The sequence below is a fragment of the Accipiter gentilis genome, chromosome 9, assembly GCF_929443795.1.
Source record: "Accipiter gentilis chromosome 9, bAccGen1.1, whole genome shotgun sequence".
NCBI classification, from domain to species: Eukaryota; Metazoa; Chordata; class Aves; order Accipitriformes; family Accipitridae; genus Astur; species Astur gentilis.
Genome location: NC_064888.1, coordinates 23667102 through 23681137, shown reverse-complemented (window position 1 = coordinate 23681137; position 14036 = coordinate 23667102). Strand labels below are relative to the sequence as shown.

The window sequence follows — 14036 nt, the reverse complement described above, 5'->3', positions numbered from 1 at the left end:
GGCACAAAATGAGGTCTCCAACAGTAGTTTTCAGAGGTCAGAAACACTCTCAACTGAGCACAGAAAAGGAGGCTCAGCAATAGCTTTGGACTGGCTGTAGAACAGTCTCTTTACAAAGGGCTGGGCATAATCCAGTGTCTGTACTCAAGAACTGCACAAGAGCTCTGCAAATAGATCTGGGACAAGGCAAGTTCAAGGCCTCCAAATATCATCTTCTTCCTCCAAAGCATGAAAGAAAACATACCCACTGTGACAGCATCCAAACTGCCAAGCCAAGCCAAGCTGAGCTCCTGCACAAGTTTTAATAAACCCCTTTTTTTCTCTTTTTAACCCAGAAAGATCCTACCTAGCAGTGAAGTGCCTTAAATACAACCTGAGGGTGGAAAGAGAGAGCTAGATCTGAGCCCAGTTATAATCTCAGTTTCAATCCACCAGTGTCTCAATACATATACATGCAAAAACAGTCGCATGCTTTTAGCTCTCTACTGTCTTCTTATTATTGCTCTGCAAAGACTGGGAGCTTTTCCCTTAATAGGAAATAACCCGCAGCATGTCTGCAGAAAGAACTGTGAGGCCTATGTCCAGAGTAAGTTCACAAATATCAAAAGACAAAAAAGAAGACCAGCTTCACTGCAGGAATGCTTGGTCCATGAAAACTTAAACCAAGTTTGACCATCCAACTTAGCTGGCTAACATGGACAGAGACACTTCACAACTATGCTCAACACCTTCCTGAGAGGTCTGTGTGGCAGACAGCACAGCTTGCCCAGACGCTTCTCCAAGTCTAGGGTTTCATTTGGCCCAGAAATTCTGGGAGCTGGATTGCAGAGATCGCTTTGCTCATGAACACTGAAGGAACTGGTAAATTGCATAGATCAATACTGAGGCTATTATGGTCAATCTTTAGTGTTCCACGAAACTGGAAGCAGCTCCTGCTAGAAAGGGAAAAGCGACTTTTTCTGCTGAAATATAGTTTCTGTACTTTACTACATTCCAAACCAGAATGTGTCAGTCCCATGAGACAGCTGGTAAGTGAATAGCATCCACTTTATAGCACATCAGCTTTACTTAAGCAAAGCTCACTCTCAGGAAAGATGATACAATTTTTTTTGTTCAGCAGAAAAAGCAGCCACCATGAAACAGTGAATTACATGAAAGTAGCAAGTAATTCACTGGAAGACATTTAGAACTGCAGTTCAAATTTACATCTATGCCAGACAGTCATCAAAAAAAAAAGCCTCTGCTAGCAAAGAGAAGGAAAAAATACAGAATTGGTCACTGCATGATCTCATGCCACTTTGTGGACTTTGGCTAATACCAGATTAATCACAGTGGAACACATCAGCAAAGCTGATTTTAGATTGTTAAAGAGTAAGGCATTATATTGGAGAGAAAAAAAGACAGCCTCTTCAAACAGTTGCCTGAAACTTAAACTGACCTTCTGACTGATATCATTTTGATGTTGATGAAGATTAATGCTTATGCTTTTCTCTACTGCTATTTCTTCCATTTCTATGTCCATGTCCTGGTTTGGAATAATAACCAGCTGGATTAAAAGGTCATCACTGAAGATCTTGTCTAATATTTCTGGCTTCTCAAGCAGGAAACATCATAAACCGCAGAAGAGAGACTGCTCTAAACACAGTTTCCCCCCTAATTTCAACACAGAAGAATTTCAGATAAATGAAGATCTAAATACTTTTCTGGCATCCCAACAGACATTGAAGTTTTCACATCAGTTAATGACAAATAAAATATGTTTTGGCTCAGGGTATGGAAAGCACTGAAATATCATCTGAATATTCCTCCAGAGCAAATGAACAGAAGAAGCTTCTAACACTTGGAGACCTAGCTAATCAGTGAACCCTTTATTAGTTTGCCTAAAAGTAGCAGAGTGTTTTCTGTCTCTTTCTTTCTTAGGGGAATGCTGCCTTTCAGATATGATAGAGGTGTACTCTAGCTTTACTTGTAAAGTTGAGAACTCACCATAGCTGAACCACACAAATCTTGAACAAGAATTCATTTTTGTAAATGAAATAGTATTTATACAGCTGTTTGATGACTATAGATGAGCTCCAAATCAACAACCACTAAAGGACTTTGGACAATGAGAACACAAACCATATCATTCTTATTGAATGCATCCCTACCTCATGGAGTGACAGATAAACCTTTTATGTTCTGAATTTAGCTTGAGAGAAAATAATCTAGAACTTTGCCTAGCTGAGCCTTCAACTCCATCAGCTAAGTTCTCAGGGTGTTTTGGATATCCCATCCATTGCTGCAGCAGCCCTAAAAGAACTATAAGCATCTCCAGGTGATACTGTTTTTTGAAAATAATCCAAGGGTTGGCTGCACTTCAAGTAAGAAGAGCATATGCCTTATCTTCACTGTTTCTTTGATTGTGATAAACTTTGGAAATGCTACCAAACATGGAGAAAAAAAACAACACCAAAAAACCCAAACAAACAAGCAGGGTTTATAACTATAAGCTGTGAGTTTAAGGCATATTATCAGCTCCTGACCTGATAACAGGCTGTCACATGATACTGATGATTATTGGTTTTTTCTCACCTCTTCATTCACCCAAAGGTGTTTCCTCTGTCAGTCATCTGAGAGAAAGAAACTAATCTTTTAATTTTCATTAAGTTTCTATAGCAAAAGAGCCACAGTACTGACCTGTCTCAAGTTTAGACATTTCACTTTGTCCTTGACCAAGGAAAGTTCCCAGACACACACAACCGAGCTTGTTCCAGATGTGATTATGGTAGTTGCTGAAGGACACACAGCGCAGAGGCACTTTCCCCAGTCTGCCATGCACTCAAATGTAGTCACGTTCTGTGCAAGAAAGCAGCTTTAAGTCAAATGCTCATCTGGCGATACCATGCATTTGTTAATACCAAATGGTAGATTCAATTTTCAGAACTGAACCTCCATTTCTTTAAATCCAGGTAAGAAAAGCTCATCTTAACCACCCTCTGTGCTCACAGCACAGCTGCATAATATGTACATGCAAAGGCTGTGGCTGCATACAGCTGTGCCATCTTCCAGGGGCCAAGCAGGAAGGCTGGGCAAAGGTCAGTGTCTTAAGTCTTGGGAGACCTGAGTCCCAATCCCTCTTGTGCCACAGACTTCCTACATAACTTAAGGCAAGCTCATTCTGCCACCGTATAGTGACAGAATGCAAACATTCACTGTAGATTAGAAAGAAAGCTCAGGCTGTGATGGCCACTGCTAACAGAGTTAGTGCCAGGCTCTGCAAACCTCCTCTTACTTGGACTGAAAAGACAAAAGCCAAAGCACTAAATTCCATTTTGTGCCAATGGCTCTGTTAGCAGCACCCAAACTAGTCTAAACCAAGGTCAGGTCTACTACACTTTGCTACAGTTACAATATAAACATCCTTCTTCTCACATTCTGCATTAACTCTCTCCCACACCACCAAGACAATGCTATGGTGCTAAAGATTCTGGTGGAGCTGGACAGCACAGCTACAAAAACCGTACCACAGACAGAACAAACATTTACCTATTCACAATGAGGACAAAAAGTTCTTTTAATCTCATGTCCAGAGGCACTGTTGACCCAGAGAGAACTCCAGTTGGACTCCTAACTACTTCTCAACACTGACTGTGTAATCACACCCACTATGCTCAGTGTCATTAGGCTCAGTGACACCCTGACTTTTGAAGAGACAAAACAAGTAATTTATACCGGCAGCACTATGAATTGCTAAGCACTGATTTTAATTTAAATCAATGGAGAAAACTCTCAATAATTTTATACAGTGAGCAGAAGGTGAAATACATCTCATGGCTTTTTCACTTCCATTGACTGCGCGTATGTCTGTAAAAACATAATGATGTGTCTTGTACAAACACCCAAGTCAGTATCTTGCTGAATGATGTATTCTGCTATTCTAGTGCCCAAGCTAACTCAGATGTCTTTGCATGTAATAACATTGTCCCAAACACACCCCAAAATCAGTGTGTTTGTGGTAGAGGAAGACACTGGATCTGTCAAGTGCCCTAACAAGCAGTGTGATGACACAGACTGTTGATTTTTAACAGCAAAGAAGTAAGAGTATTACCTTTCTAGAAGACATTATTATTTTGAATGAATGCACTGGGCTAAGCTTGGGAGCCAAAGGGGAATTGACAGATGGTCTTATCTTAATTCCAGCAGAAAGTTCTGCACAATGAAATTCTAATCAGTGGCCAGGAGACCTTGTATTGTCCTTACAACCTATGAAATGGGATTTCTCCTTCATTTTGGTGGACAACACAGTCACTGGAAGGAAAGCTTGAGATAATTTAGAGGGGAAATGCCACATTTTTGAGCCATGTAGAATGACTTGGTACTCTGTTGTGCTATCCAACCTGAGATTCCTCAAGAAGCTTGACTGTGAGAAAGTTCTGTACAGCTTCCTCTGAAATAAGCTCCCTAAAAGCCTCTGAAATGGGTGCCCAAACTAGCCAAAGACCACACCATATCAATCATTTCTGGAATGCTTAGACTTTTTCTTATTTACCTTCTCAGACCCATAGTTGCCAAAGCAGCAGGTGAAGTCCTCAAATCCCCAGCAGAATGTTTTGCTCCAAAGAGGAGGCATCAAAACTTTATTTTTTTCGACAGCCAGAATGCCTTTCTCAGTATGAACAATATGCCCAATAGCTCCCTTGGGATAGTCTGACAAGACAGAGAACATATTTAATTCTGTTGGTTTTAGAGCACTTACGTTAACTTTCCTCCTTGCACAGCTTGTGTGGTGAGGCTGGCAAGTCCCACAACTGGGCTCAGTGCTGTGGCCAGGCCCACAGACAGAAATCCACTCTACAACTGAGATTCCAGACAGAATAGTGGAAACACTCCTCTCCAATGGACCACATAAATCCATGCAGAGGGAGTGACATGCTCCAAAGGAGGGGGTTTGTGTCATTAAGCTCCTTTTCATTGGCAGACTGCCTTATGCCATGCACTACAGAGGATACTGGGCATGTTACCAACAGCCTCTGTAGTACAGCTATGGGAGCCCACTGTCCTCACAAAGATGTGTGATGTAAAGAACACCACTGTGGGATGAAAAAGTAGATACTCTGAAATTTCCAGACTTCTTTATGGTAAGAAAAGCAGCAGACCAAGAAAAAGATGAAGAAAAAAAAAAAAAGATTTGAAGACTGAGAAGTGGGGAAAGACAAGCAATATTTACTTTGCTGTTGAATGTGAAAAGAGAGAATGTGAATGGGAAACAGTGAGCTTTATGTTTCAATTTAACATATCCAGAATGTAGAAGACAGAAAAGATTTAGGTATTTTATAAAAAAAAAATCTGTTCTGAACTCTACAACAGAAGTTTCGAGATTTGTCCTGAGTATTTGAGTGTTTTCAATGCCCATTCACAATACACATATACACAAATAACAATTGGCAGAAGGGATCTTGATTGCACCAACTCATACAAAGCTGTGTGGCTATTTCTGTCCTCTTGAAAATCCAGATTCACCCTATCCAAGAATTCTGTACTTATTAGCTCAGAAAATGGAGCACAGCCCCTGCAGCACCTTTTATTGTAACTGGTGAGAGTTTCAGATTTTGCAGGCTGCTCATAAAAGGAGGAAGAATTCCACTTGAGTGAAAGGACAGCACAGTCTCTCTTCCTGAACTTTTCCCTTGGGCATTCCTGGATGGATGTGGTTTCATGAAGAGCTAGAACAAAGGAATGGCATTGAAAAATTAATCTCTATTTGCCAGATCATGCAGGAGAGACATCTGTTTAAATCCTTAATCATAAACTCCAGTACTATCACAGATGAATCTCTTCATTAAAATAAAATCTTACCCTTATTACATTTACATCAGACTACATCCTTGCCTCACAGAGATAGGAAGCTAATCCCAGCAATTCAGGAGAAGAGAGAAAATTATAGGTGAGACTTTGAGCTGCTTTTATTTGACTGTACCCATTCCCAGACTAGTGGTTACTTGTGACTGTTCTGAAGGAGCAGAATCAGATTTGATGCCAGAGCTGTATGGCATACAACAGGAACAGCACAATTAGAAAGTGGAAACACACACGTGTATGGGTGCATACTGATGTAGTATACCATCTGGAGAAGTCTATAGCCTGTCTTTCAGCAGATTTAAACCAGAAGATGTCTCTGATTTAAGTTTCTATTCTTGCTTTCCTGTTGAAATACTGCAAGATCAAAATAAATTATGCTTTCTACTCTCATGATAAAGTGGTACCTGCTTTGGTATCTGTCCAAAGTTGCTGATAAAACCCAGGATGGTGCTCTTAATCAGAGGATCTTTAATGTTGTTGAGGTCCATCTTGTCTCCATAGAAGTAAGGGTGATAGGTGTTAACTGCTTCCACCGCAGCTGAGCCTTGTTGCTTGTGGCCAAAAATCAGATCTATCCAGCAGTGGAGGTGTGCACTGACATAGTCACTTTCCAGTGCCTAAAACCAAAAGAAAATTAATTAACTCAGTAGAGAGTATCCATTACGAATTCATTACCACTTCCAATCTCTACAAGTGTATCTTCAGACTTTCATTTCCTCCATTGCCACCATTCTCAGCATATCCTCACAAAATGTGAACAGACATGAAAGGTGGATTCCCACAGGAAAAGGAAGGACAGAGTGCAGCATGCTTGACTTAATAGACTCCAGGAACAATATCCTCAGAGACAACACAGGCAGGTTCCACAAAGCAAAGTGCAAGCACTCCACAGATCTTAGCACATTCTCCAGCTTCCAGCACACATTAAAGCCTGGGCTATCATGTCTTCACCAATACTGTTACTGACACAAGATGGCTTAAATGAGCAAAACATTTGTGAGCATTTGGTACCACCACTTTGCTCTATAGGAAAACCACAGGTGAATTTCTATTTGTAGAACTATGGCTTAGTTATGAATCACGCTGAGTAGCAGAGATGTTATTTGAAAAGATACATATAAACATAGATTGGAAAGGGAGATGACTAGAAGAGGGGCTTTAAGATGGGTCTGAAGGATACAGCATGGGAGGCTGCATGCCATGAAACAGCAAAGAGAATGTAGAGCTTGTAGCGAAATGGCAACAGGTGCTGCAAGCCAAGACAGGTTGGGGTGCAGTGAGGTAACTGTATGTCAGAAGCTTCAAGACTGACTTGGTTTGATCAACAAACATTCTGCTACCCTTGCAGGCCACCACCAGATTCCCTCATCCTGGAAAAACTTGGGGTCCGAATTTTTTTCCCTGAAATGCTTAACTTTGACTAGATTTGCCACCCATAGTGACAGGTGTGTGGATTAATGGGACCAGAAAAAAAAATTACTACTGGAGAAGATTGGGAGAGATGCTACAAGGCAATACATTCACCCCAAGATGGGCACCCTAGAAAGCTCAATATAATCATAGTGGAAAACTTGTGCTTGGAAGACCGAGACAGCAAGTTCATAAGCAGTAGAAACAAGTCTGAGTTGAACCTTTGCCCATCTCCAGGTTAGCCAGCCTTACCCATGAGGCTTCACTAAATGCTTCTGCCCCTGCCATCACCTGTTTCACCAAATTTTTGTGCATTCCCAAATGGCCTTGCCCAATGATTCAAGCAGCAATGTTAAGCATTATTAAAAATACTTTCCTATCTCCAAATCATTTGACTGTGCAATACTCCCTGATGCTCAGTTAAAGGTCTCCCAAGCAGACCATCCCACCCAAAGCACAGCAGAAATAAACAAGCTAATGGGATCCAGAACAATGGCTCATTTCACAGAGCAGACAGTTAGCCCAGTGCAGCTGGTTTAAATGACCCTGCCCACAGCTATAATGATCACAGGGCAGCTCAGAGAACAAGTATGGCATACAATCTGTCCCCTGCAAACAACAGGAAAACGCTTATGAACAGACTCAGAACTCATCCTCATTAATAAAAGCAGTTAGTCCATGAATTACAAACTGTAAATTTTGCCTGGCATCACTGCCAGAGCAAAACAAAGCAACCAACAGAGCTGCAACTGTGCAGCCTCTCAGTATTTCACTGAGCACTATGACAAGCCCAGCCAGGAAGGGAGAACTTGTGGTCTAAGTAGGAAGTAAATAAATTTCTTTAGTATACTAGATTCCTAACTTATTAAACATGAAACAGGGAGCTACTCAGAGTTTTATGTCAAGAACAAATCTTTGCTCTCATATTCTTTAAAGCAGTAGCCAAACTTCAGAACAGTGTTGACCTGGATCTGTTTAATGCACCAAACTCACTGTGAAGGCTCCTAAAAATGACCATGATACCAGTAACAAGTACATCCAGTCTTGTGGATGATTTCAGAGAAGACAGAGACCCTCATGTTTCAGAATTCAAGATCTCTAACTCTTCACTTCAGGGTTAGACAAACTTTCCCAGGCAGGCTAATCAACTTTCCACAGTAAGATTTCTTGCACCCTCCTGTGTAACAGTTAGTACTAGCCATGGTTGGAGATAGAATATTGCACTGACTGTATATTAGGTCTGATCAGGTCTGGCAAATCATTAAGAACACGAATCTATAAACATGATCTTTCATTTGCTAAATTGCTCCTATTTGAGATTTGAATTAATTTGTAAAAGTTGTGTGGCTTTATCAGCTGTGCCAATGTTATCAACTAGTGCAGCTCACTGGAAGCAGGTCTGTAGAACAGAACAGATGGTAGAGAGGGCCCAGTATCCACATTATGTGCACTGTGGGGGCTTTACTTCAAACTAGATCTAGTCTGCTCCCATAGGCTGAATGTCACCAGCATCTGGAGTGCACAACTGGAGTGCAGTTTTGGTTTCGTTTAATCCCAAATGAATCTAGTTCACACAATCTGAGATCAGTCTACAATGAGAGCAAAACCATGGCATGCAGGGATGATTGATAGTTTCATCTCCAAACTGCACCCTTACTCCAAGGTACAAGGCAAAAGCAGATGTTCCCCATTGTATCTAAGTACCTTCATAGTGCTCACCATTACACAAGCAGTAAGGAGCACAGCTCAGTACTTTCCACTCCAGACAAACCACAATGTAAGAGACAGCATTTCTACCTATGTTTTTCCTTAAAAAACATCAACGTAAAATTGCAGCAGCTTTCAGGCATCCATGGATTTCTGTCTGTAGCACCTCTGTTAGGGAAGGACCGTGTTGTCTTTCCCATGTTTGGTAAACCGGAGAACAGAGACTAAGCACCTTGGAAGGTCACAGAGGGAGCATGAGATATAGCAGAGAAAGGAACCAGAGAGCCCCAAAACCTCCATGTCTTCACTGGAGTCACTGGGGAACACCAGGGAACTGTTGCGTGTTTGACCTCAGTGGCCAAAACCTATTTGCAGTGGGTAGCACTGAGTTGCTTCCCTGCCAGGAAAGGAATTGGGCACTCCCTAGGCTCAACTTTTCATTTTAGCAAGGACTGTACTTTGAGTAGCAAGCCTGCAGTGTACAGAACACTTACATAAGGATCTCCTTCCTCATAGTAGATGTATCATCGTGTGGTTACAGGCACTGACAAAAACTCAGGTCTCTCTTCCCTTCCATTGCCTTTCAGTGTGACTAGAGCTCTGAGACTCTAAATCACTCTCTAGGCAGCTTCAGAGATGTCTGACTCAGTAATACCTAATATTGTGTATATACAGGATCTTAAACAGTCTGAACACAGCTCTTAATTTCTCTGCATCTCAGTTCCTTGGCAAAAACATTCTCTCCTTATCCCCTCAAGGTAACAGGTTGCAAATAGGCAGGGGACAGAGTTTGACTGAAAAAAATAGAAGCTAGGTTCTGGGGGAAATTCAGACACTGAATAGTGTTTTCTTTCCAAATCAGAACAATAAGCCCAACTCTCAAGTTTTCCCATGTATTAAAATCTGCCCCCCACCCAGTTCTAAATTTGGAAAAACTACATCCTTTTATCTTACTAATAATGAAGCTATATAGCATACAATACAATACTAGTTTTAACAGCTACATCATAAAATAAAATATTTTCAGTTCAGCCTGTAATCTAATATAAACATTGCAATGAAAAGATCGTTTTGATAAAAGACAGAAAGTTGAAATAATTTATTGAGACACTTTCTTGTTACTACTGACACACTCCCATTTCAACCTGACTAGTTTTCTGGTGAAAAGCTTTTCCGTACACTTTTTTTCCAGGCAGGTCTACTTGCTGTGTGCTTGTCAGCCCAATAATACTGGGCTGTGATCCAAGTTATACTGGTAACTGCCACAGAAATACAAGGTATTGTATACAAAGAACAAGAAGATTAATGTAGCTTCTGTAAAGGGCCTGATTAGTCACTGAATATGCTGTAAATTCAATGTACTGGCTTAGGTTACTAAACTGTGTGGCAGCACACCATTGAGTCAAGCTACTAGGCATGGAGACACTTGAGACCTGCTAATAATAGTAAGCAGCTAATTTCCACACCACATGACTTGTAATATCATTAATTCACAAGCTTTTATGTATTGAGGCAGGATTCTGGGGCAAAAAGTGGTACATGACTACTTTCAATCACATTTTCAAAATGATTGAAAATAACATTTTTAATAAGTATATACGAAAGTTATCAATTTCAAAATAGATAAAGTAACAAGATAGAAATCTAACAACTTTAAAATATTTTTTAGCATTACTGTTCTGACAGATTTGAAGTGTTCAAGTTATGAATTCACAACAGAGGCTAAAGGAAGCCTCTTAATTAAACCAAAAAAAAATATGAAATATCTCACTATATACTCACAGCCCTAAAAAAGAAACAAATGTAGGACTACTACACAAAATAATAGTCAAGTACAGGCTCAGATCACATTCATGTTCACTCACAAGAGTAATCTAAGCACATGTGAATGAATCCAGAATTGAACAGGCTCACTCTCAGAGTTATTCACAAGCCAAAGTGTTTGCAGCATCAGGAAGCTATAGACACAGCATGGGATGCAGGCTCTACAAAGCACTGACTTGTCTTTGGAATATGAAGTTTTAACAACAATTAATTCTTCACAAGATATGCAGATGATGCGCAATACCAGGAGTCTGTTCTCTTCAAACTGGTTTAATAGAAGACAATTTTTTCAGGATGGATTCACAGCCCATAGATCAGCTTATAAAGGATTTTTTTGTTTGTTTTTTAAACATGGATAAAAATGGCATTGCCAAACATGGGCCTAAGGCTAGATTACTGACAGCACCCAGGTTGCTGCAGGGAGATGGTGATGTAAGAAGAGGCCAGAACAAATAAATCACATGCGTAGAGTCTCAAGAGGGAAAGGAGAGACACTTTAGGTATGAGGAGTGGAGCCATACAGAAATTCAAAATGTAAGGGCATGGGGAAGGAGATTTGTATGCCATACCAGACAATGAAGATTGTGCCCTTCCATTTGTCTCTGTACTGACTTGAAACAAGGTATCAGCACATCAGAAAGAATGAGATGAATGTTCAAGAGAATGCCCATGAAAAGCTTGTAAATGATTTAGTAGAATGGACAATCACAAAAGTTTGGACTCTGAATGCAGCACAGAAGTACAAAACAACGGACATGAAAATAATAGTAAGTTAATGGGAGTGTGGTGGTTGCTGGCAATAGTTAAGAAACAGTGGAGAAAAGAATATTTACAAGACAAGAGTATGAGACTGGTTTTTCAAAACACAAACAAAAAGTTGTCAGCCAGTATGGAGGTCAGAGACAGGATTTAAACCAGCATTTGGAGAGGTCAGCTGAGGAAAGGCTTATCTGGAAATATCAAAATAGAGAAGATGGTTGTATCCACAGGTTTAGGTACAATCACCTAGAAAGATTATAGAGAATGAAAGCTGAACCCCCAAGGGCAGGACCTGCATAGCATAGAAGAGGTGAGAAGAACCCACTGAGGCAGAAACTGAAGGTACACATAACAAACTAGGATGATGCAATGCCTTGAAGATCATGGGCTATTTGTTTAGTCCCACCAATGCTAACATATAATCATCACACTTCTTGTACATAGCAACAATCTGCACACACTCCTAAATATAGATTGACTCCTTTTGCCAGAAGAAATCTCATGAGGTAATGCAGCGGCACTATAGTACAGCCCATTACCTTTTTAGCTCTAATAAAAAGAGATACCTGCACCAAGATATTCCGTTGTAAAGTCTGTGTTCAGTGCAACAAACCTCATACAGAATTGCATTTGTGCTCACTGCTATATAGCAGGCAACATCATACGGAAGTTAAAGACTTTCTAACTATTAATAGATAGCACTAATTGTAGTAAGTCTCAGGACCTTAAAGCTATTTGCTTTCAAATTGCCAAGGCTGACTCCATTAAAGGCAGGAAATCACATTACATTCCCCCGTCCCCCGCCCCAAATAAAAAAGCAATTGTAGTCCTGGTGTGACTCAGAGGTGGAGGTAGATAGTTTAAATAAACATACAGCTGGTTAGCAACAACATGGAACTGTATGCATATAAATGCCATGTACATGCATTAGGTTATGGTCACATATATTTATGAGCTGAGAGGTCCATGCCATGGACCTAGATACAAACCTCACCTGGTCTGGAAAGCTGGCCTTGATTGAGGGTGAATTGTTAGGCAGACAAGTAGTCACACAAAGTTTAGAACCCACATGAACTCTGCAAAGGTTGCATGCATTTGTATCTAACATTTTGGTTTGTGACTCTGGTCTTCAGAATTTCATTTTCAGTGGGACCCAGTTCAGCATTTTTTCACAAATCTTGATATTCACTGACCTGTCTGTGCAGGAGAATGAATTTATGGGGGTCCCCATCTGCCCAAGGAGGAAGCTGCACATCTCCCAGCACTGTTCCATCCTGCATGCAGCCTGCAGGAATTACAAAGGGAGAAATAAAACCAAGAATCACACACACTGCAAACAGGAACAGCTTTTCCAAAACACTGAATTCAAAGGAAATTGAGGTGATTTTCACAGATGCAGTTTCAGGTTCTACATCAAGTATAGCTTCATAGAACACTGCAGAACCAATTTCTCCTGGGATTTCTGACCCAGTAATAAAGCACTGAGAAGATGTTCTAGTAACTGTCACTAATGCAGTAAAAATATGCATGTCCTCAGCACAAACTGGTTTAGCACAGACTGCAAACTTATACAAGACAAATCTGTTGGCACAACTCTTTTTTATACATAATCCTGTGGGCCTAACTGCCAGATATTCCTACTAAAGCAGCCACTGAGAGGGATTTTGTTCTCAAGTCCTTTGCAATCTGATTCCTTTCAATAGGTGAGCATATGTTCTTAAATCAGAGCACAGTGTTGCATAACTGGATGAATTAAAATCTAAGTTGAGGCTCAGGTCTGGGACTGCAAGTTTCCTTACAGTGTAGCGGTGAACAAATTCAGTTTCTTGGCTTTGCCTATTGTAAGATCTTCCTGTATATTTGCTCTCCATTGGCAAGATTCTTGTGTCTTTTTTAGGTCCCTCCACTTAATTCCACTCAGGTCAGTCTCTGGATCTTGATTTCAGCCAGGCTCTGTTTCTTGGCCTCCTCTCAGGATGAAACTAACCCAATTCTTTCTTATCTTTTCACAACCTTCTAACATCTTTTCCCCATTCTGCTCTTTTCTTAACATGTGTCATTTCACTGAGATCTTAAATACAATTATAGCTAGACCTCAATACCACGGATTAAGTTGCCTTTGCTGTCACCAATTTAGGATGATTCTTAAGGTGTTTCTCCTCTGCCTTAACTGTTAACCAACCTGTGTCCACTACAGAAAGCAGCTTTGCATTGCAAATGCAATGAATTTCCTGTAAAGTGAAGTGAATCAGGACTGCCACGCCTATTTCTGAATACTATTTTTTCTGGATTCTCTCTGACCCTCCATCACTGACGCAGAAAGGTCTAGAGAAAGTGTACATTCAGAAGGGATTATGATGCTGCTTGAGGTCAGGGACAATATATGAAGTTCATGTGAATTGTGCACAACCTTTCAAGATGACAGAACATTTGGCAACTTTAATCAGAGACATGAGATTTAAAATAACACCTTTTACCAACACCATTTAAACAAC

At 40.5% G+C, this 14036-nt stretch overlaps 1 protein-coding gene across 4 annotated transcripts in view; it reads right to left on the bottom strand.

The window, feature by feature from the left end:
- Positions 1 to 14036, bottom strand: part of WDFY4 (WDFY family member 4) — a 145683-nt gene that overhangs the window by 9127 nt on the left and 122520 nt on the right. For all 4 annotated transcript variants that reach the window (XM_049810148.1, XM_049810144.1, XM_049810145.1 and 1 more), the window contains exons 53-57: positions 12735 to 12826; positions 6246 to 6458; positions 5561 to 5705; positions 4532 to 4689; positions 2680 to 2838 (exon numbers count right to left, since the gene is read on the bottom strand). In XM_049810148.1, coding sequence (XP_049666105.1) covers positions 2680 to 2838; positions 4532 to 4689; positions 5561 to 5705; positions 6246 to 6458; positions 12735 to 12826 — 767 coding nt within the window. The remainder of the gene's footprint in view (positions 1 to 2679; positions 2839 to 4531; positions 4690 to 5560; positions 5706 to 6245; positions 6459 to 12734; positions 12827 to 14036) is intronic.